Source organism: Talpa occidentalis, unplaced genomic scaffold, assembly GCF_014898055.3.
Source record: "Talpa occidentalis isolate TD23 unplaced genomic scaffold, MPIMG_talOcc4v2.1 talOcc4.12, whole genome shotgun sequence".
NCBI lineage: Eukaryota > Metazoa > Chordata > Mammalia > Eulipotyphla > Talpidae > Talpa > Talpa occidentalis.
The window spans coordinates 81,481,012-81,503,528 of record NW_023601212.1 but is presented as its reverse complement, the minus strand read 5'-3'; the positions used below and the strand labels follow the sequence as shown (position 1 = coordinate 81,503,528).

General features: G+C 44.5%; 1 protein-coding gene across 7 annotated transcripts in view; it reads left to right on the top strand.

Moving 5' to 3' along the window:
- Window positions 1-22,517, top strand: part of IQCE (IQ motif containing E) — a 38,882-nt gene that overhangs the window by 530 nt on the left and 15,835 nt on the right. For 5 of the 7 annotated variants that reach the window (XM_054693665.1, XM_054693666.1, XM_054693664.1 and 2 more), the window contains exons 2-15: window positions 1,887-1,934; window positions 3,107-3,152; window positions 6,546-6,674; window positions 7,237-7,371; window positions 8,199-8,269; window positions 11,403-11,516; window positions 11,643-11,693; window positions 14,319-14,389; window positions 15,352-15,424; window positions 15,664-15,713; window positions 17,239-17,402; window positions 18,844-18,899; window positions 19,958-20,154; window positions 21,877-21,981. In XM_054693665.1, the coding sequence (XP_054549640.1) occupies window positions 1,887-1,934; window positions 3,107-3,152; window positions 6,546-6,674; window positions 7,237-7,371; window positions 8,199-8,269; window positions 11,403-11,516; window positions 11,643-11,693; window positions 14,319-14,389; window positions 15,352-15,424; window positions 15,664-15,713; window positions 17,239-17,402; window positions 18,844-18,899; window positions 19,958-20,154; window positions 21,877-21,981 (1,310 nt within the window). The remainder of the gene's footprint in view (window positions 1-1,886; window positions 1,935-3,106; window positions 3,153-6,545; window positions 6,675-7,236; window positions 7,372-8,198; window positions 8,270-11,402; window positions 11,517-11,642; window positions 11,694-14,318; window positions 14,390-15,351; window positions 15,425-15,663; window positions 15,714-17,238; window positions 17,403-18,843; window positions 18,900-19,957; window positions 20,155-21,876; window positions 21,982-22,517) is intronic. The other 2 variants (XM_054693667.1, XM_054693668.1) reach the window with 2 other exon arrangements.

The window sequence follows — 22,517 nt, the reverse complement described above, 5'->3', positions numbered from 1 at the left end:
GTTTTGTGACAACCGAGGGAATTGTTGGAACCATCCCCGGGCTGTGGGTGGAAGCCCTGGGCTCTGGGAGTAGGCCTTGCCATCACTGATGGGAGAGGACTTCCTGGAGGATGTGCTGCCCAGGTTTACTCCCTAGAGCGAAGGGAAACGTGCCTCTTTACCAAGCCATTTTGGAAAGGTCCTCTTGGCTGGAGGTATCAGCGTGAATAAGTTGCATTCCCAAAGGGGCAGGACAAGGCAATAAACAGATCATTAAGATCTGAAAGTGATAGAATCTGTGCAGAAAATAAAACATGCCATATGAGAGAGATGGGTTAGGGAGGAGGGCTGCTGTGGATTGGATGCCAGGACTAACCATCCTGTGGAGTTCACACTTGTAAGGAGGAGGCAGTCTGATTCTAATCTAAGAGCAGAGGGACGCCTGGTACTAAGGTCCAGGAGTGGAAATGGCTGTGCTGTCAAAGCTTGCTGGGATTCCTATGGGGTGGGCGGGTATGGAAGCCAGGGGAGCATGGCCTGAGTGGAAGTAGAAGAGTGGGCATGGGCCTGATTCCGGAGAACCTTGCGGACCCTGGAAAGAGATTGATTTTTATTCAGGGAATAGTGGGTAGGCTTTGGAGGGTGTCAGAGAGAGAGAACTTCCTTCTCACAAACTCATGGAGACCATTGTATATGTGGGCTGTACAGAGCTCACCTGGAGTAGGAGTTCAGTGCTGTGAACCTCTTGGAGCACTGAAATGTCCTACTTGTTCCTGAAGGCACCGAGTCCTGTCTCTGAAAGGCCTGACAGCTTTGGGGCTTCACTACACTGACATCTGTTACTGCTCCTTCAACTTTCAAAAGTAACTTCATGCATTGTGACTATAAAAATAATTCATGTTCATTAGAGAACATTTGGAACATTAATTATCCAAAATCTAGCCACAAGCAGAAAACTACAATTAATGTTTGGTACATTTTCTTCCAATCTTTTTTCCAAGCATCTTTTTTCCTTATATTTTGTTTTTCAGTTGAGATCGTATTTACATTGTTTTGTAACTTTTACCATTTTGTTTGTTGTTTGTTTTTTATAACTTGTTACCATTTCATTTATCCACATATTTTTTAAGAACATGATTATAAAACCTTGAACCCAAGGAGGGCACCCATATTTTATTCATCCATCTCCCTGCTTTTATTATTTTTATTTTCTGCTATTAGAAATGATGCTGCTATAAATGCTCTTGCCCATATAAGCATCTGTTAAGCACCTTGTACATGACAGGATCTGAGGACCCCCCCAAAAAAAATAAATCCCAGTGTCTTGGTCTCAAGTCTCAGTCTTTTGAAAGTGAACACAGGCTTATTTGTGGCTTTCCTGCTGAGTTTGGATCTGTTTTAAACCTCTGGTCTCCCCAGCTCCCCAAGTCCCATGGAATAGAGCTGCCCCTGGACCTGCTGGTGGGCCTTTACAGAGCACTTCCTGTCTGCCAGGGAGCTCCTGTGCCACAAGTGGAAGCTGACCATAGTGCTGAGCCAGAACCGCCGTGGAATACAGCCATGGGTTCCTTGTGCTTTGATGGGAAGATGATTAAGGGAACATTTAAACAGTGAAAAGTGAAAGGCTTGTGAAGAATTGTTTCTTTATCCAAAGTACACATGATTCTGTGGATACATTGTTGCTAAATATAGCAACAGATATGGATCCAACTCTATATCTAATGTCCCCCCCCTCCCTTCCGAAGATGACCCAAGCAGACTTGCTGCTGTCTGCTCTGATGTCCTGAGTCCCCCACTCTGGGCTTCTGCTTTAGCTGCTGTGAATGGGCCATCTTCACTTTCTAAGTGTGACTATTGGAAGCCAAGTAGGTACCTTAAAGTTTCAGTGTTTTCATCTCTTCTTCTAGGGAGATGACAGTCTATCTGCTATTACCTTTGACTCTGACTTTGAGACGGTGAGTATGATGGGGGCCAGCAGCTTATCTGGCCTTCACACATGACCCTCATAGTTGCACAGCTGGTCAGTCCCCAAACATGTTATATTACAGCTGGAATGCAAATTCTAAACACTACTCATATTGGAAAAGTTTCAAACCCTTAGTGGGATTTAAGTAAATGTGATTATCATTTTAAAACTGTGTACCTGAGCAGGGTATAAGGAGATTGCAAATTCTTATCTTGTATCGAGTATGGGCCTATACTCCCCACACCCCCAACCCCCAGTCCTGACACATAAGGGGATGGCAACATTGTCAAAAGTGACTTGGCAGCTGTGGCTCTGGGACTGAGCACTGTCTGGACTGATGGCCTCATCCCTGGACCAGATGGAAGAAACAGGTAGAAGACAGAGCTGCTGACTATACTTGCAGTAAAAAGAGCAGAGGTAGCTTCATGTATCTCCTGGCATAGGGAATTCTAGCCAAACACATAGCTCTGAGGGAATCTGGTAGAACGGTCTCGATTCCAATTCAACGCTGTGAACTCAAGGGAGAACATCATTGTCTGAGGTGAGGGACCTCAAAGAATCAAGAATCTTCCCTCAACACCACTAAGACTCTGGGCCTGAGGTGCTCCCTAGAGAAGTAGGAAAACAAACCAAATCCCAGGTAGAGTTCAGACAACATAGTCATAGTATCACTGTGTCTGATGGAAGGGAAGTAAGAGGCCCTCTGTCCTGTGTGAAAGAGGTGGGGATGCAAGCTGACTGTGTCCTGCTTGTGCTGTTCTGCAGGCTTTCCTCAGTGGGATTTGCATTTGACTTATTCATAGGGGTTGCATCTTGGTGTACCTGGCCTGGTGAACCATGAGGACACTGGGTGTTCAGAGATATGCCTTTGCGTGGTATCCACACAGTGGATTTAGACTCACCATATATCCTCCATCTTTCATGATCAGGTTGCACTAGGAGAGCCAGCGAGCCCCAGCTCAATCGAGCGTGCTGTCCATCACATGTCCAGGGGGACCTCATGTGTTGCTAGTTTTGCTCCAGACATTCCAGCATCCTCTCTCATTGCTCTTACACCACCCCAATCCCTTCTGAACATGCCTGTGCTTCACAATTGGGACTGTTGTGGCTGCTCAAGAAGGTGCAACATGCTTTATTCACATGCTTTCTTCATTCTTTCAGAAAGCAAAAAGGAAAAGTTTCCACAAACCTCCTCCCACATCACCAAGTAAGTATGACCAGGCCCTCAAATTTCCACAGTTTAACTCAGAAAATGGCTTTTAGAAACAGTCCTTCCCTGGTGTCCTAAGAGAAAGATCTAGAATGTTTTTGTTTTTGAACAGTTAGGGCTATTGAGACACAACACCCATACCAGTTAGCTCCATTTGGCATTGGGATCTTGGGAGCACATGCTCCTGGGGTCACTTCCCCCGTATTCCCATTGGGAGGTGGCCTCACTGGGGCCTGCGGCCCCTGAGCGATCATCTTTCTACCAAGCTTTCCATAGGACACAACACCGTGCCTCTTGGTCTTTTGCATCTTTAACCTCAGGATTTGTTCCTTATGGCTGAAAGCAGTTCATCTGGGCACTGTACTGAGAAAGTGTAGATATTCCAGGACCAGGGTGAAAGTTAGTTTTTCCCATTTGTGGTGGCCCTGGGCTGCTTTTGCTGGCAAGATTCTTCCATTCCCCATCTTCTACAGGAGGAGGGCAACTCTGTCCAGGGAGGCCTCTTCCTTGGCAGTGGTCAGGGAGGCAGTCATCTGTTAGAGGATGTTGTGAGGATGGAACTTTCTCAGTCTGCACTGCTGTTCCAGAGACTGTGCTTCTTCTGAGCAGTAGACATTTCTCATAGGCCCAGTGACTGAAAATCCAGGCTCAGGGGCAGCATGGTTCTGTGGGCCCTCTTCTAGGTTACAGATGTCTAGGTTACACCTGTCTCATGGTGGAAGAGATGAGGGTGTTCTCTGTCTTCCCTTTTATAAGAGCATTAATCCCATTGTGAGGACTGCTTCCCACCTCCTAACGCCCTGGGAGTTAGGTTTCAACATATAAGCTGGGAGGGAGGGACCTCAGACATTCATCCATGACAAACAGGGCTAGTCTGGCTGGCCACCCAGGCCTCTGTCTCTGTATTTCAAACATTGCTCTAGAATACAGTGAATCATATTTTCATTTTATGAATCAAGAAAAGTGTCTTGATGACAAACTTTAAATCCTAGACTAGCTTCCTTTTGCTACCCAAAAACCTGTCACCCTCCCTGAATTTATTGTATTTGTGTGTATATATGTATTTTAGATACATGTATTTTAAACATGTTTTGTTATTTATGACATATACACAGAATGCAAATGAGCTTTGATATTAGCCCAAGAAAAGCCTGGATAAGTTCCTGCAAAGAAAGTGTGTTACATATTACAAATATACATAAACACTAGATAGAATTCTTCCAGCAATATGGATGTTTGATGTCCTTCCTCTCCTTCAGTGAAGAAAACTGAGAATTGGTATCAGGAGTGTTTGTGTTTTAAAACTTATTTTAGAACCATTTTGTTTAAGTCCTTTTTTGTCTAGAAGTTACCAGAGGTAAATATTGGAGCAGCTTTCATTATTCTTGATGAAAGTCAAGCATTTCAAGTGTTGAAGATAGTAATAATCAAATCACTTTTATCTTGATTTCTCCAAGCCCCAAAGTATTACAGATGTGGGGGTGTTGTAGCTAATGCCTCACACTCCGCCTTCACACTTCAGGCCTAACTCCTCAGATACAGCCTGCCTCTCGCTCTGGTCTCCTCCTTCATGCCACTTGGTTGGCACGTGTGTTTCTGCCTGAATGTATATGCTGTGAGTGCAGGGACCGCGTCTGTCCCATGCCTTCACATGTGCTTTTCTTTAATGCTAAGTCAAAGGTTCATCAGTTTTGTCATTTCCAAAGTGTTCTGAGGCTTTTCGTCCTCACAGCTCCCTGGGGAAGGTGGGACCGCTGTGATATCTCTTTTCTTTCAGCATTTATTATTTTAAAGGCAGAATCAATCACTAACAGACTTCTCTTTTGTTCAAGTTTCCATCTTCACAACTTTCATTGTCCAGAGAAATTCTAGCACATCATTAAAAAAAAAAAAAAAAAAAAAAAAGCACATGTTAGGAGGGAAATGTTATTTTTGTTTTTTTTCTAATCACTAATTTATTTTTATAAATGAGCACTTCTAGAATATTGGGAGGCCTTCAGAATATCTTGGAAGGTGGGTGAAAATGTATCAAGGTTTGGGCCTCCCCGGTGGCGCAGCGGCTGAGCGCTGGGTTGCAAAGCTGCCCGCAGCCTCTGCAGCGCTGGTTCGATCCCCGGCTGCTCCCCGGCCACCGGAGGAGGGTCCCCCATGGCGCGCAGACCTCTCCTGCTGCCCGCTGCTCCCCTCAGCAGTGTACTTCGGTCCTTCTGCCTGCTCTGCTCCCCGCTCTGGCTCTGGTGAATTCTCTCACCCTCCCGCACTTCTGACTGTGCCCAGTGCATGTATAAACAAACAAATAAAAAGAAAAAAAACAAACAAATAAATAAGTAAAAATACATGCCTCTTTAAAAAATAAATAAATAAAATTTTAAAAAATAAGAAAATGTATCAAGGTTTAATGTGTCTTTATTCTCTTATTCTAAGTTACGATAGAAATTTTTCCATAAATTTTGAAGCCATGTAAAATACTTGGAAATTGGGCCTCCCTGGCAGCGCAGGGATGTTAAGTCTCAGCACTATGAAGCTACCTACAGTCACTGTAGCACAAGTTCGATCCCCAGCCAGGGAGCTAACCCACATGGCGCAGCAGACCTCTCCTGTCTCACCTGCTGCTCCCCTCAGCAATGTATTTCAGTCATTCCACCTGTTCTGTTCCCACTCTGTCTCTGATGAATCCTCTCACCCCCCCCACACCTCTGGCCTACACCCCGGCTATTGTATGCATAAATTAAATCTTTTTAAAAAAAAAAACTTGGAAATTAATTATTAGAAATAGACTTGGATTTTCAGGACCTTTTATGCATATTAATTACTTTGCTATTCAAAGAATGTAACCTGTTTTATGAATAACTTAGTTTTTGTCTTCATTTATCATATTTTATGTAATTAAAGAGATGAACTCTCAGAAAAAAACAATTTTAAGACTTTTCCCATATTGTGGTAACAAAATCAAAAATGCCCTGGAAAGAATAATTTTAAAGTATCTTCAGATATTTTAAATGTTAAGTTCTATATGTTATTACATCATTAGTAACTTAGAAAAAATATTTAGTGTTAAATATAAAGTACAAAAAATTGTATGTTCACTATGACTATGTAAAAAAAATACATGTACCTGAAAAATTGACAGTTAACTATTGTAATATTGGTAGGATTTTATTTATATTTTAAAATAAAATTCCCATTATGTTATTTCTTTGTAATAAAATTTAAAGAATCAATGTAAGTATATATATATAAAACCACATTTTAAAGTTTTGTCAGAATGATTTATCTAGAGTCATTATACCCTTGTGAATATTATCTTTTATCATTTTTGTCTTTTGAAATACATATGTTAAGGGGGCATTGGTATTTTGAAGCTCTAAAATCATACATTGACTTTTTTAGAGTCACCTTATTACACTAAGCCAAGAAAAGTGGCATCCTGGAGATCTCTGAGGACAGCAGCGACTATGCCTCTCAGTAATCGAATGTCCTTAACCCCACAGAAGCTGTGGCTGGGAAACTCAAAGCAAGGTATGTGGTTGCTCCACTAGAGACCCTTCCTGCTCAAGAGAAGTTTTAGAAATTAAGGGTGGTGCTTTAAGCTAGAGTTTTGAGTATGGCTTGTTTGAATGTCATCTTACTAAAGATGTTGAGTCTCGCAGCTTTTATGTATTATCTGAGTTTGATTTCTGTAGGTTTGCATGTCTGACACTTGCTCCTTGCGAGTCTTATGTTGTCTCAGTGCTGCTGGCAGTGGTGTGTTGGAGCCAGCTCTTACAAGCTTACAAGAGTCAATTGTTCAGTTTTTAGGAATTTTGTGTGCTGGGCAATATGACACTGGCAGCTTGAAATAGGACTTGGTGGGGGCATTTGTACCATCCCTGATCATTTGAAATGGGCAAATGCTAAAAATCAGGACGTTATTATTTGAGAGCTGGTTGTTAAGCATTTCTCCGCACACCACTGATTGCCAGTATCTATCAATACTTGTTGACTTGAACTTTCTTCAACCTGAGAAGGTTGATTATTAAAGGCAAAACTTCCCATTGTATTTGCTTGTACCTGTCATTAAAACCATGCACATTCGAACCAGGAAGTCTGACCCAACCCCTGAAGTCAGACCTCACCTTGGAGCATGCATGGACCAACCCCCCCAGCTGCACTCCTGACTATCTGACAGAAGCTTTAAGAATGAAGAGGTCAAATCTCAGGCGTTCTGCCAGCAATGGTGAGCACGTTGATGGTGACAAGCCCATGAGAAGGAAAAACTTGGGATTTTGAGTGTCCTTTGACAAAGTGAGATTTGGAGCTGCCTATATTATCTCTCCCAGTAGGAGGTTGGAGAGTGTCCTGAGAAGTCCTAAAAAGTTCAGACTGACCTGCTGGAAAGCTTGAACAGTGACATCTAGCAGGCTTTGGTCTTATTTAAATATATTGTATAGACAATATTAGAAACAGAAAGAAACATTGCAAATAATAATAAAAAGCCCACCTCTTAACAAAAAGAATCTATTTGCTTTCTGTTTTCCTACCCAAGCTATCATCACTTTTCCTGTTGACTCCCACAGGGAGGGGGTGAAACCTCTGTACCCCATGAGCTGATTGCCTCACTGCATTTATGGCTGGGAGTTCTATTTTATGCTTAAATATTTATATGTGAGACATCATGTTGAAATCAGAGTATGCTTTGCTGCTTTGGGTGGCTATTGTCATCTGCTCTGAACATCATTTGCCTTTGGTTGTTTTGTTTGCTACTTAAAATTTAAACATATCGCTTCTCCTTTTTTGACTCCCATCTTTAATCCTTATATTATACTTAAGTTCTGGGTTCACATCCTTTAGTTATATTTTGCTTCATCTTTCTATAGCACTGCTATTTTTGTTTTCCTTACTTTTGAGGGAAGGTATCATCAGCCTAAAAATATTCAAATATTTTTGCTCTTTTTTATTCTCCTTTTTTAAAGGGATAAGTTTATTAACTTCCAGGTTTAGGCATGGCCAAGCATTTTTTGTATTTTTCCAATAATCTTCTAAGAGTTGTGTATCTTCCTCCAGGTCATGTCCCTGGGACCCCTGTCTACAGAGAGAAAGAAGACATGTATGACGAGATCATTGAATTGAAGAAGGTAGTGTTTCTGTCTGATCTTTGTTGATGTTAACCGATGAAAGCCTTCTCTAACAATGCACTAACAAGTCATTACCTGTGCTGTGAGGTATCTGTATGGAAAGAACGTGAGAACATGAGCTTTAGAGTGACACCTGTGAGCTGGGTGACCTGGTTAAAGACAGGCCTTGCACCAGCTGTTTAAGAGGCCTCACAAGTTTAGAATCCTGTTTTTCATCTCACCATACTGCGGAAGAAGTGGATTAATTTCAGAGAGTCCCTTTGTGCACTGATTATGATAAGGTCATTTGGTGTTGTAATTATCAATAACCTCCCATTGTGTAATTCTTTAGTGTCAGCAAGACTTTTCATTTGCCCTGTCGCATTTGATCTCTACCGGAGCTCTGTGAGGTAGGCAGGGCCCGTTGACAACTGTTACCTGGTGATGACCTTCATACTCAGAGAAGTCAGTAGTCTTTCAAGGTTAACCAGTAACAGAACCATGATTTCCATCAAGATCAATGCCTTCCAGGGCCAAGACTCTTATTCTAACTCATGTTGTCTAACATTCCCTAAAGTAAATTACATTGAAAGAAGTAATTGTCATCAACACCATCATCATCACCACTATTATCACAGCAGTCTTTGATAACCCTTGTGCTGCAGGAGAAATGACCAGGATTCAGTCCCTGCTCTAACCTTGGTCTATAGACCTACTATCCTCAATGCCAAATGCTGGAGGCTGTGATCAGTGGACACTAGAGGCTGAGCAGGGAGCTGGCAGCCAGTGTGCCTAGAGTATGGTGAGGAGTGGCAGCTGTCTCTCCCGAGGAGCACTGGTATAGGCTTCTGTGTCCCAGTCAATCCAGAGAGAATTTAGGTAGAGTCAAAAGAACACTCATCCCCAGGAGCTGTCTACAGTGAGAGTGTTCCCTGATGAACTGATGTGCACTTTGTCCTTAGAAATTTTAAGCAAATGTTGGATATAATCTCTGATACAATTATCAGAGATATAGTAGAGGATTCTTACTTTGTTTGGGAGACTGTACTAAATGAACTCTGAGAGACCCTGAAACTCTGAGTAATCACAGCATTAACACCATTGGAAACAATCTTCTTGGGACTAAAAATCTTGGGTCCTGGGTAGAATTATGTGGACTTTATTCAAACTTACCATTGTGGGTTTCCAGGTAAAATCAGCTTAAGTTCTTAAATTCAGAAAGAATATTATTTTCGATACTCTATTGCTCTGGCTCCTGAATGTGGGAGTTTTTCTGTGGCAAGTGATGTCTCAGTTTCCTATTGAAAATGGGGATGATAAGAGCATGTTTCATAGGGTTATCAGGAGTCAATAATAAAATCACCCACAACATGCTTTAGTGCTGTGTCTGACAAACTAATAGAGTAACACTTGTAGACCACTAGTAAAAAACATGATTTGAAATAATTACAGACTCCCAAGAAACTGCAAAGACAGTACCAAGCAGTCCCTTGCATCCTCCCCCAGCCTCCCCCAGTGTTACATCAGACATAGCTACAGCACAGCGTCAGGCCAGAACATTTACCTTTATTGATGTGTTAGGATTTAAGTCTTTCCCGCACATGTGCGTGTGTGTGTGTGTGTGTGTGTGTCCATCCTCATCACCACGGACTCCTCTGACACCCTCACCCAGTGAGGACGCCGTGCACCTTGTCACAGCCCAGCACGTGTAGAAGTGCAGGGTCACCACTCAACCTATGCTGGTGGGGTGGGGCTGCTGTTTTTTTTTTTTTTTTTTTTTAGAAACAGGTATTATCTGTACATTTTCTGCCTTGTGAGGCTTCCCTTTTCCTGGTCTTTCAGCTGGCTTTTCTTGGGGCTTTCCTGTCTGTGTGCATTGGCTTGTCCAAGTATTGGTTTCTTGGGCACCCTGTCGAGGATACAGGTAGAAAAAAGAAAACTGAAAGCACCCTCCGCATGTCCTTCCATGCCTCCTCCTTCCCACCTTTCTGAGTCTTCTTATGATTGCTTTATTTATGATGGTAAAGGTTTTTAGCCCTATTTTGCGGGACGATTAGGAAAAAGTGAGTCTGTTACATATTCTGGGAGCAGAATTTCATCTTTCCCAGTGACTGTGTACTAACTAATTTATTCATTCAACACTCATCAAGTACCCATTCTGTCTCATGCCCTACAGCAGAACTGAGAGTCTTGCCCACTGTGGCCATGTGGCAGACGTACCAGGCCAACCTTGGTGGGATATGCACACTGGGTGTTCTTTTCAGCTATGGTGGTTGACTTTCTTCAGTCAGCCTCTCTTGAGCCCTGGGAGTTCCTTGAAAGGAGAAGGGTATTAACAAAGTAATGGACCAGATTGGCTGCAGGTCGCATGCTGGGAGCAGTAAGCTATGACATAGCTGGCCAGAGCTTGTGAGCCCTCTTGGCATCCTGCAGCTCAGGCTAAGGGCTTTCATAGACTAGGAGAAACCTTTTTCAAATGAGGACGTTGAAAACAAAAATTAAATATACCTTACCATCATCATTTCATAGAAGGACTATATAAGTCCATAATAGTAGGAAGGGATGGGGGGTCATTTCAAAATACACAATTGTTACAAAAATGAAACAGTGAGAAATTGCTTTATGAGAAACTGACAATATAGTATTTTTCTTCTCAGTTCACCACATACTGGTGAAAAATTGATCTTCAGATAAGCATTTGGGAACCATAACTCTAGCAACTAAGCCTTAATGTAGGATGGCAGTTTTAAGTGGACATTGGCCTTGGAAGAGTTTTAGTGGTATGCAGTGTGACAAAAACGGGCTTAGTTGCTTTGTCATATGGACATGGCAGAGGTGGCATGGTGCCTACCAGAATTGCTGTTCAGTGTTTGTAGAACAGTTCTCCTGGGGGCGCCACTGGTGTTTTGAGTGGAGTTGTTTAGTTGCAGTGGACTGTCCTGTACTCAGCAGCATTTTGTTTCCTTAGTTCCCACCCACAAAATGCCAGATCCCTTATCTTGGACATCCAGATCCCTCCCATCAGCCACACACAGCACTCTTATGGGGAACCAGGAAGCTTTGAAATTCTTCTCCAGTTCACTGTTTCATGGGATGTTTGTGTACACATCGTGTGTGTGCATGGGTACGTGTGCATGGGCCTTTTTTTCTTCAGTCATTACACACGCAGAAAAGTGATGTGGATCTGATGAGAACAAAACTCCGGCGCTTAGAAGAGGAAAATAACAGAAAGGATCGGCAGATAGAACAGCTGTTGGATCCATCCCGAGTAAGTCCTGGCCCTGCGGTGGTCCTGCCCTGACTGTGGAGTGGGAGCCACAGGTTTCCACTCCTCAGACTAAGGGGGAAAGTAGAAACCACATGTTGTCTTCATTTCTCAATCTGCTTACCACAGGGCCCGGATTTTGTTCGGACTCTGGCAGAGAAAAGGCCTGACACTGGCTGGGTGAGTATAGTCTCCAGCAGGACAGAAACCTTCCCCCAAAGTCTTTCTGTGGCCGTGGAGAGGAGCCTTTTCTCTAAAGCATTCTCACAGAGAAGTACGAGAGATGGGGCGAAGCTCAGAACTTCCTGAATCCACTTTCCACAGAACCACAGGGGCTCTGCTGCAGGGGACTAGGGGCAGTGAGAGGGAGCTGAACTTCTGCACCACAAACAGAATTAGGGAAAGTAGTCACCATGGAGAACGTCCCCCTCATACCTAAAAACCTCGTGCTGAACAAATGAGACTTAACACAGAGAAGCAAAGCTAAAACAAAGTGAATGTTATGCAAAGTGAATGAAACAAATGATGAAAAATGGAGCTTTTATTTGATTAATGCTATGGCAGTAATCCTTAGCTTTCAGAGCAAAATGGATCACAATACATCTCTTATGAATCAAGGAAGGATTTTTTTTAAATGGGATAGGTGAAAAGAAAACTGGAAGGGAGACAATTGAACACACAGACTAAAATAACAACAATGATGTGATAGAGGGTTTGATAAGTTTAAAATTTTTAATTAAAGTCCATAGTCAATGATGGAAACTGGGTCAGTGTGAAGGGGGAGGGGAGAGGATAGTATTGATCAGTACAACAGAATTGTCTGTCTAGAACAGATGAAGAATCTATCCAGATCTTTAAAGAATATCATCAGTTTGCTCTGAACAGACTCACAGAGCCTGGTTCTGTGCTTGGGCTCTACCAAATAACCACCAGAGTGTTTGAGAAGGAATTAGTGTTTCCATAAGAAAACGCTTTGAGGTGACAGCAACTCCTCAGCATCTCTGCTTGGACAGGGTGCACATGTGCGCCTTAGCCTTTGATCCTTTGAAATAGGGACTTCAATCCCCATTTTTAAAATCAGGAAACTGAGGCTAAAATATTTGCCCAAATTGGGTTCCTAGTGAAAGACAAATGCTCTGGGAGGCTGGGTTCTCATTGTTTCACCAACAGTAAACACTCAAGCGGGTAGGTACAGCCTGACACCTAAAAGCAAAATAAACACCAACCGTCAGCTCCTGTTTTGGCAGGACTGTGGAAACACGGCTGCTCAGAACTGAGACCTCGTGCCTGCAAAGGCGAGTCTGTAAAACTGTGCTTAACGTTAGTCTAAACTCTTCTTAGAACTGTGCCTGAAGAAAAACTCCAATACAAAAACCATTTACACATATATTACACATATATCTATAAACCATTTACAGATGTATTAATAGCTGACCAGTGGTGTGGGGATGTAGAGGATTGAGGAGAAGGTATTCAAATTGGAATACTGTCCCATCAAAAAATCTTCAGAAAAAAATTTTAAAAGGAATATAGCAGTGCACCTGTGTTCAACCTGTTGAACAAATGTCTATATGATTAATTTGGGTGAAGGTGTAAGATTCTGTATATAATGGATTCATTTTAAAGAAGGGGTTCTTAGTTTATTTTGTTCTGATACTGTGTTTTTTAAATTAAAGTTGGTTGAAAATAGAAATTCCAGATTATAGGGTGCAGTTTTCACCCTAATGCCCATTGCCAAGTCGTCCTTCAAAGTGGCCATATCCCAGACTGAACTTGTCTGCTTGTCATCACCTACCCTTGTGGAAGGAAGACTAGTCCAGGATTTGTACTGCAGGACTGTTGGTAATGGCAGAAACTGATTACAATGTAAATATCAATAGCCGAATGGGTGAATATACCATGTGTGTTCTTACTACTGAAAAGAACTTCAACATAGGGAACTAGCAGGAGGATCACCAAAAAGGTTTGTGGAGTGAAGAAAAAATAAAGTGTGGGATATGGGTTGGGGGCAGCGATGGTGGGTTCCATCCCCTCAGTGGCAACTACCCACACGTGCAAGCATAGAGAATGCACATTTGGCTTATAAGGATGTTTAGTTGGGAGGGGCAGGGTCAAGGGGTCTAGTTTCATGTATAATGTCTTAAATTTTTTACAATAAGATGTATTCACACATTACTAATATTTAAAATTTAAAATCCAGTTAAAAAAATTGTTTGGCTGTTGAGAAAGGGATCTTGTTTTATTAGGAGTATAAAGAAGTATTCTCTCCCCAAATGACATATTAACAGAGAAGAAAGAAATGAGGTGAATATGCACACATTGGTCCCCCCAGAAGGAGGTGTAGACTGCTGCAAGTTGTCTGCCCCTGCTCTGGCCCTTCACTTCGGCTCACCCCCCAGACTGAGTTGTTAGGCATGGTTAGGGCAGGGAACATAGGTATCTAGAGATTGTGTGGACTTCCCTAGCAGAAATCAGTGCAGCATCCTGCCAGTCGCCCAAGTGTGGACTGTGTTCAGAGGAAACCCTCATTTTTGCTGTGCCCAGTTGCCATATACCTGCTGCCAGGGCATCCCCACCTCTGCCCTTCAACTTGCCAGTGCACACCATGAGCCAGGAGACCTGGGTGCCCTTCTCTGTGCTGCACTCTTTGTCTAAAGGCAAAGCCAGCGATCACCTAGGGGGGACAGAATGACTGCATTCCAAAGGGGACCCCATCATGGCCTGGGGACAGGACAGTTGAGTCTCTCAAGGGAGGGGAGGCTGGGACATGGGAACCACAAACTTGACTCAGTGTTCTGTTGGCAGGTTATTAATGGGTTGAAGCAGAGAATTCTCAAGCTGGAGCAGCAGTGCAAGGACAAAGACAGCACTATCAAGTACGGAGATGCTGGCAGGCAGCCCTCCAGGCCTTGCCCCCAGGCTCACCATAACTGCCCACTTGTCCTGTCTTCTTTCTCAGCAGTAGTTGCTGTTTTCTGAGACAAGAGCTTTAGTTCCCAGTGCCACCCTCTGTCGGTGTCCCTTGTGCCAGTTTCATCTTTGTGCCAAAAAATGCAAGTGAATATTAGCTATCCCTTCCAAATGCCACCAAGGAACAGGATTTTTTTTTTCATCACTACATTTAAGAAATGCTCACTTTCCATAGGTTTCTGTGGATCACTTTTTATGTTTATTTACTTATATTTGTTTCCCCAGCTGCTTTTCTCTGTTGCACACATTTCTTTCCTGTCTTAATACAGAGGGACAGTCTTTCCTAGCTGTGCTTGAGTTTGTTTAAGGATGTCTGAAGCCCCATGTCTCCTCTTTATCTTATACTCCCCCCTTTATTTGTGTCTTGCTGAAATTGTCTTCCATATTTCAGAGCCCTGAACTCTACTTTCATTTCTATACTACAGCCCTTAAAGTTGTTAGATGTTGAGAACAAGCTGAATTTTACTGCCAGTACACTTCCCCCCAACCATGATCTGTCCCCCCCCTACCCCCGAGGTCTCTCTTCACAATTGTTCCAATTTCTTAGCACAGCCACTTCTTTAGTAAAGAATTTCTTTAGAGTCAGTTTCCTTACCTCTTGGCAAGTGACTAGTCCATGATTGGCAAGTGGCTAGTCCATGATTGAAGGGTCATGTGGGTGTGAGGAATTCTCTTATCAATTTCAAAAACCAGTCTTGTGTGAGCCCAGATGCCAGATGAGGGGCGACTGAGTTGGGCTTTTCCTTTCCCTGCCAGTTTTCTTCCTAAACCTGCCCTTCTCTGAGTGTTCTGGAAAACACTTCATCTTCCTCTTGCTCTGGCCCGGAAATGCTGGTGCTGCCATGCTAACTCTGCACTTGGGTTTTAGCAAATTGCAGACTGACATGAAGACCACTAACCTGGAAGAGATGAGGATTGCCATGGAGACCTATTACGAGGAGGTGTGTGCCCTTCTGACCAGGGCGGGGTAAGGGGTGGGAAGTGCAGCCAGGAGTCTGCTGCAGAACTGGGTGGCTGCCTGCTGCAGTGCTGGGCCTGCTCTCGTCTCTTCAGCTGATCACATATCCCTTAGTGCTCATCTCCTGCTGCCGGGCAGAGATCGGGGATCTGAACAGTTTTTTCAGAGGTGGCTCTTCATGCTCATTTTGTATTTTAATGTATTTAAATTTGGTCTTTACAGATTCACCGTCTCCAGACTCTCTTGGCAAGTTCTGAAACGACGGGAAAGAAGTATGATCCTCTCTTTGGGGGCCATGTTTCATGTGTTATCTTTATGTTAGACTGCCCTAAAGTAGGGTTTCTAGTCATTTCATGGAACTCCATGAGTGTCCTTTGGGACAGTGCCAGTACCTCTCCCTGTTAGCTGTTGGTTCAGGTTGTCTGTCTCCACTGGGGTGTTTACAGCTGTGCCTTCAGCGCTGCCGCTGCCTACTGCCAAGCTCAGAGTCAGCACACCCTGCGTTAGTCGTTCATACTTCCTCACGGCTGCCAGCTCAGAGCGAGAAAGCCCTGTTTTTCTGAGTAGATCTTCCTTTTAGGGAGACACTTAATACCAAGTACAAGTTCATTTTGCCAGATGAGGTTACTAGGCGAGACATCAAGGTTTCCTCACCTTATAGATTTTTCAGATGATGCCTGCCTTTCAAAACACTTTGGAAGGAGTGATCCCTCCTCATGGATTTGCTCATATCCCTGGCATCTGCCGGAAACAAACATTTACACTGTGCCAGGCATGGTCTTTCCTTTACCCCTTCCTCCCACCTCCCACCCCCCACCCCGAAGTTTAAAATGGAGCTTGGAAACTTTTCCTGTCAAGGGCCAGAGAGTAAGTAACAGTCAATTCTTATTACCTGCTGTAGAATGTTCTATAAAGTCTCCACCAACACTGAACCACTGCTCCCAGGGGAAACCGGGGCTGGTTCCTGAGGGCATCTGGTCACATGTTTTCATCAGCCAGCCGATATGAACCTGTTTTTATGTGTGTTTCTATTTGAAGATGCCTTATATCACAAAAGCTGTTGATTTATTAGCCCTAAACTCCTGGGCCACAGCACTAACTCAGGCTGGAGTAAAGCTCACCCAACAGCCTTCTCACGATTAGGACACCAGGCAGCTCTTCAGCACTATGGCTGGGGGCATTTTAAATAGTGAAAGCATGAAGAAAAAGCACAAACATGAAAAGCTTTCACTCAATAGCCACGAAAATGATGCTTGTTGACAGTGAGCCTGAAGCAGGAGGCAGGGGCACCTTGATGGATGAGCCAGTCCACTCGAACTTCTCCATACTTGGCCCATGATTGTGAGTGACCCTGAAAGTACCACAGTGTTCACTTGGGGCTACAGGTAAATGTTAAGCAGTAGGCAAATCCACAAATATAGAATCTGTGAACGATGAGAACTGGCTGCATTTTAGACTTTATGGGATAAGAGGCACAACCAGACTACTACAGATAGTGATGTAACAGGAGAAAACAAATTCACAAATTTCCTAGTGCTACACTTTAAAATATATTGCTAATAATTGAATACTTTGTTACGTATCTTTACTAGTGAGAAAGATTGAATTCTGTTTTTTGGGGGTGGCAGCTTGCCTACTTGGGGTTCAGAGTTAATATTCCCATTCAATTGCAAGTATTCATCTGCGAAAGCCCTCTGAGCACACCGGCCAGGGCCGTCATGTGCCTCCCCTCGTCTGGATGCTTATTAAACTGGCTTAGAAACCCACTTCTTAGCCACATGGTTTGTTTGTTCCTAGGCCTCCAGGAGAGAAGAAAACAGGCCCCAAAAGGCAGAAAAAAGTGAGCAGTGCCCTGTTAAGCCTGTCCAGGAGTGTGCAGGAGCTCACAGAGGAGAACCAGAGCCTAAAGGAGGACCTGGACCGCATGCTGAGCAACTCTCCCACCTGCTCCAAAATGAAAGGTGACTCCCAGAGAGATGCCCAGGAAGAGGGGAGCCACCCCAGGGGAGGGAACTTGAGCAGAGAGGCTGGGACTTTCATTCCTTGAGGGCAGACATGGGGTGACTGCTGGGGGAAAGGTAGTTTTCCTGCGCATCCACGAAGATCCTCTTTCGTTTGCAGACACACCCCACAGAGCAGCACTACTTGGAAACTTAGTCCAAATCATGAGCACCAGCTGTGTGCCAAGCACTGTTACAGGAGGTGGAGGTAGAGCAATGGACTAAGCATGCAGGTGTCTTCTAGATGTCCCCTAGAGGGACATGGCAGCAGGGAAGGAGAAGAGACCAGCAGATCCGACATAGATGGAGGGAGGGAGGTGAAGGAAGTAGAGTAGCAGAGGTGGAGGGGCAGCACACCTATGAGTAGAGGCAGCAAGGAACGCCCACCAGTGGTGACAGTACAGAGCTGAGAGTGGTGAGTGACAGCCGGTCGATATCCAGTGTGCCCAGCATGGGCGGCCGTGGGCGAGTCATAGTGACGAAGACAGAAGCAGCAGGGGCCAGATGGGGTGAGGGCCTTGCCAACCAGTCCGGGGCAGGATTTGAGCAGAAGGGAACAGTGTTTTTCATGAAGCTTCTTGGATTCTATGCTAAGACCTTGTGTAGAAAAGGGGCCTGGAGTGCTAAAAGAGGGTTGCTGGTAGCCTGGACCAGGCCGGCACCCTGCCTTTGGGAGAAAGTATGACTTGCCAGAGGAGGAGAGTCAGGCTTAAGGCCTTTTATCTGAGCATCCAGCAGTGGAGTAGACAGAAGAGGAGCAGGTGTGGGAGAGGGACTTGTCAGATCTGCTGGGTATAACAGGTTCCCTTGGAGAAGATGTGTCAACAAGCTCAGGCAGAGTCTTTGGACAGGGGACTCACCTTTAGTCGTCAGTGACCTGATGAGCAAGGTGTGCCTCCCATCACCAAGTGGATAAGCAGGCAAGGGAACGTCCAGGTTGGCCTGAGAAGATGGTGCTCAGAGGTAGGTCATGTGCAAGTCAGCAGAGCTCATGGGGAGTGAGGCCAGCGGCCTGAGATGCCCCGAAGGCCAGGTGACGGAAGGAAGGGACAAGTGGATGTGTGGGGGCTGGGAGGGGCAGCACATGATTGAGCTGGATTGGCAGAGTGAGATTCTTGGTGACCTTGGGATGATCATAACATGCTGGAGCAGCCAAGTCTGACCAGGGTAGAATCAAGAAAGAATGTCACTCTGAGACACTGAGGGATTTGACAGAGGGGCCAGGGATCTTCACTGTCCAGACGTCCTTTGGACTGCAAGAGTCCCAGCTCTACTGATGGCTGCACACACTGTGCTGACCTGGGGGCACTATTGGTCCATTTCTGAGATGGGGGTCCAGGCTGAAGGGCCCAGAGGGATGGTTGTATGAAGTGTGTCTTTATCAGCCCATTGCTTCCATCAGGTTATGTGGAGTGGAGCAAGCCCCGGTTGCTCAGACGGATTGCAGAGCTGGAAAAAGTGAGTGCACCACCTCGTGTCTCCCCGCCACTCCACACTAGCCCATGTGAAGGGGTGGCAGGGCTCTCAGAGTGGGGAGCACAGGCACCGAGCTTTGCTTAAAGTGAAACGGGTTTGGATTGAGCACATGCACAGCACTATCTACCAGGCAGCATGCAGGTGAGGCAGGACCTCGGGCACGTCAGTCCCATCCTCGTGTTCCAGATGGTCGCGCAGGGCCCTTTACTACTCATCACTACCACTGTTTGCTTCTCTGCTTATATAATATTTGAATTCATAGAAAACTGTTCATTCATATTTTGCCAACCAGAAAATTTGGAAATTGGCATAGCTTCTGTGTAAATTTGCAAACTGGTAATCAATCTGATTCTGTTGCCATTGATCAGCAGTGTCAATGCCCTTAGCATAACCTGGTAATATATTAAATTAGAGCTGTCTCATTGTTTGACTGAGCAGAGTAAAGAAGAACAGAACATTTAAAAAATAATAATTTAACATATTTACAAAGAAGAAAACTTACATGTTGGTAAATTATGGGTATTTTAAAATATAAAGCTTATACGGGGAGAAAGTCATCCAAGATGGCTCAGGATTCCAGTTGGTAGAATTATCTAGGCTGAGAGGTAGTGAGGGCAGTGGACATCTGCAGGTGCTCAGGATCATTTAGTTAGCAGACTGGGTTAGCATTTCAGATTGAAAGCAGAAGTGGGAATGTTCAGAAATTCTAGGGAAATAATAGGGTAAAGGAACAAATAAAAGTAGTTAGGAATTCACCTTCCCTGTGCCCTTTGTTCTATTTTACTGATTGCTTCTATTTCACTGGGGCTCCCCTCACCCCCAACCCCCATCCCCACCCCAGGTCTGAGTCTGCTCTGAGTACAGGAGGGCCCTCTGCCCACAGGATTCTGGAGGGGTAGGATTGTCCCCTGTCAGGTCAGAGCAGAGCTCTTGCCTTGCTGGAGGGGAGTTGCCCTTGAGCCACTGTCTCTTTTCTGGGTTTCATCAATGAAAAGTGAAGATGACAAATAACATCTAACAAATATCTGTGTGGTCTCCAGAAAATCAGCTCGATGGAAAGCCCCAAGTCACACTCAGAAGGGGTCAAGTCCAACGTGCTGGCTCACTCTGCCTCATGCTCCACTGTGCCCAAGCAGCCGCATCCCGACCGCCAGGAGGACACCGAGCGCCTCCGGGGGGCAGTGAAGAGCCTGAGAGGCGAGCGGAGCGCCCTGCAGACCCAGCTGCTGGAGAAAGAGTGCGTTGTCCCTGCACTGTTCTTGTGCTTTGGTCAGATGATCAGCTCATAGTAGTTACTGCATAATTTTTGTAGGATTCCAAAATTTTTATTTTGGTTGGGAAATAAAGGCAATGTTAGTGTTAAAAAGAAGATATTAGTCAGCTAGATTATATCACTAAGGGGAGACATACCATTTTTCTTTACACTGAATTCCAAAGAGATATTTAAATTCTTTTTTAGTGAAGCATTTGCTTTCATTGATTTGCATAAAATAGCTAGGTCATCAATTAGATCTTATGTGGAATAATTAAAATAGTAGTATTTTACGATATCTGATCTTTATATCAACTTTATATCAACTTTATATCAATTTTATATCAATTCATAGATACTGTGAATTGAAAGGCCAAGTCTCAAAGTTTTGCTTGTTCATTGTTCATTCTTAATGTCTTAATCTGTGACCCACTTAAATGTGGCCTGTCTCCTGTTTATGGTGGCTTCTAGTCACAGTTCTGCATGAGCGCGCACAGCCCATATGTCTTCTGGGATGGTGTTTATGTGTTAGGCCTTTCTACTCAGAGTGTGTCCTGGAAAGCCAGTAGCCCCTGCCCCCAGGTGATTAGAGGAGCAGCACCTTGGCGGGCCCCAGACTTCTTGAATCCAACTCTGCCCTAACGAGATCCCCATGGGCACATTTTGGTCTGAGAAGGACCCACTAATCAACTCCTGGCCTAGCAAGTTCTCTGCTGCCTTCTGTTTATAGCAGAAGGCAAATGCCTTCACACCTCACCTGACCTGTTACTTCCAATCAAAGTCTAAAGCTGCATCTATTTGAATGAATATGTTGTTTATAAAAATTGATATTTCAGGGCCTCCCCTGGTGGCGCAGTGGTTGAACGCTGGGCTGCGAGGCTGCCCGCAGCCTCTGCAGCGCTGGTTCATTCCCTGCCGCCGTCCCACAAAAAAAAAAAAAAAGATATTTCATAGATTTAAAAATTGCACTAGTCATATTGAAAGTAAATGTGTCTGTGTTTGTCTTGTAAGCAATCACATGGCACAATAATAGCTTTCACTTATTGAGCTCTTACTAGGTGGCTGGCGCATCTCTTAATGCACATGGTGTTTTAGCACGTTCATGTGGAGATTAACAGGACCTTGACCAGTTAGGTCACCAGGAGAGCAGCCAGTGGAACTTACTGAGAGTAAGCAGGTCTCTTTGGAAGTCACAGTCTTAGCTACCAGTCCCCCTGTGGGATATAGGACAGCTCAGAGGAAGCAGTCATGTTGGAAGGCGCGCGGGTTCACACCCCCATCCTCAGGCTCTGCTCAGGCAGCACCAAGTCTAGTCCACGGCAGGGCCTTCAGAATATGAGTACTGGATGTGAAAGGTACCTAACTGTGTGACAAGCACTGTGAGACTGTGAGGGCTGTGAAAGCAGGCCCTAGTCAGATTTTACTCAGCATGGTGTCCCCTAGGCCTAACAGGTGCTGGCACACAGTAGGTGCTCCGTAAATATCTGATGGAAGACTAGCAGGACATCAGGTCTTGGGGTCTGTTCCTGGTTCTGCATAGTTATGAACAAGTGCCTTTCTTCACTGTCTGCTGCTATCAGCAGCAGCCATACGTGGGAAGGCGGACAAGGTTATTTTCTGAAAGCTCCTCCTGCTCTGATGATGGGTGTAACTGTGATCCTTTGTGTTTTGATGAATGCTGAAATGTCTCTGGTTCTGTGTGTTCAGTTTAGAGGTAAAGCAGCTACTACAGACAAAGGCTGATTTGCAGAAGGAGCTGGAAAGTGTGAAGGAAGGTGAGAAGGAAAGGAGAGAGAGAGAGGAAGCTTTGAGGTAAGTGAACCAGAGCTCATGGTTTTCAGAGCAAATACACACAGTTCCAAGCTGTTCACTTCCCCCTGCAGCCCCCAATCTATTCTCAGCACAGTGTCAAGAGTAGTTTTTTTTTAAACTTCAGCTTGATTAAGTCACTCTTTCTGAAGTAGCCAGTGATTTTCTGTTTCCTTCAAGCAGATATCCAAATTTTAGGTCAAGGCTCTTCTTGGTTAGGTTAGTGTTTGCCTCTTTGGCCTCATGGCTGCCTCTCCCTGCACCTCTTGGCAGTTCCAGAATGTGCCACAGTTCCACATCTCTGGTCAGCACAACCCAGGTGTCAGCTGCCCCCTGAGACAGGTGCCTCCCATGATCCTCATACCTTTATTGTCCACATAGCCAAAAGCAGAAGCAACCCAAATACCCTTCAGCACATATATTCATACATAGTGGTCTGCAGGCAGCCATCCCTCCTGGCACACGATTTACAGAGGCATAGAATTCTGATACATGTTACAACAGGATGTACCTCAAGAACTTGGTACTCACTTAGGGCT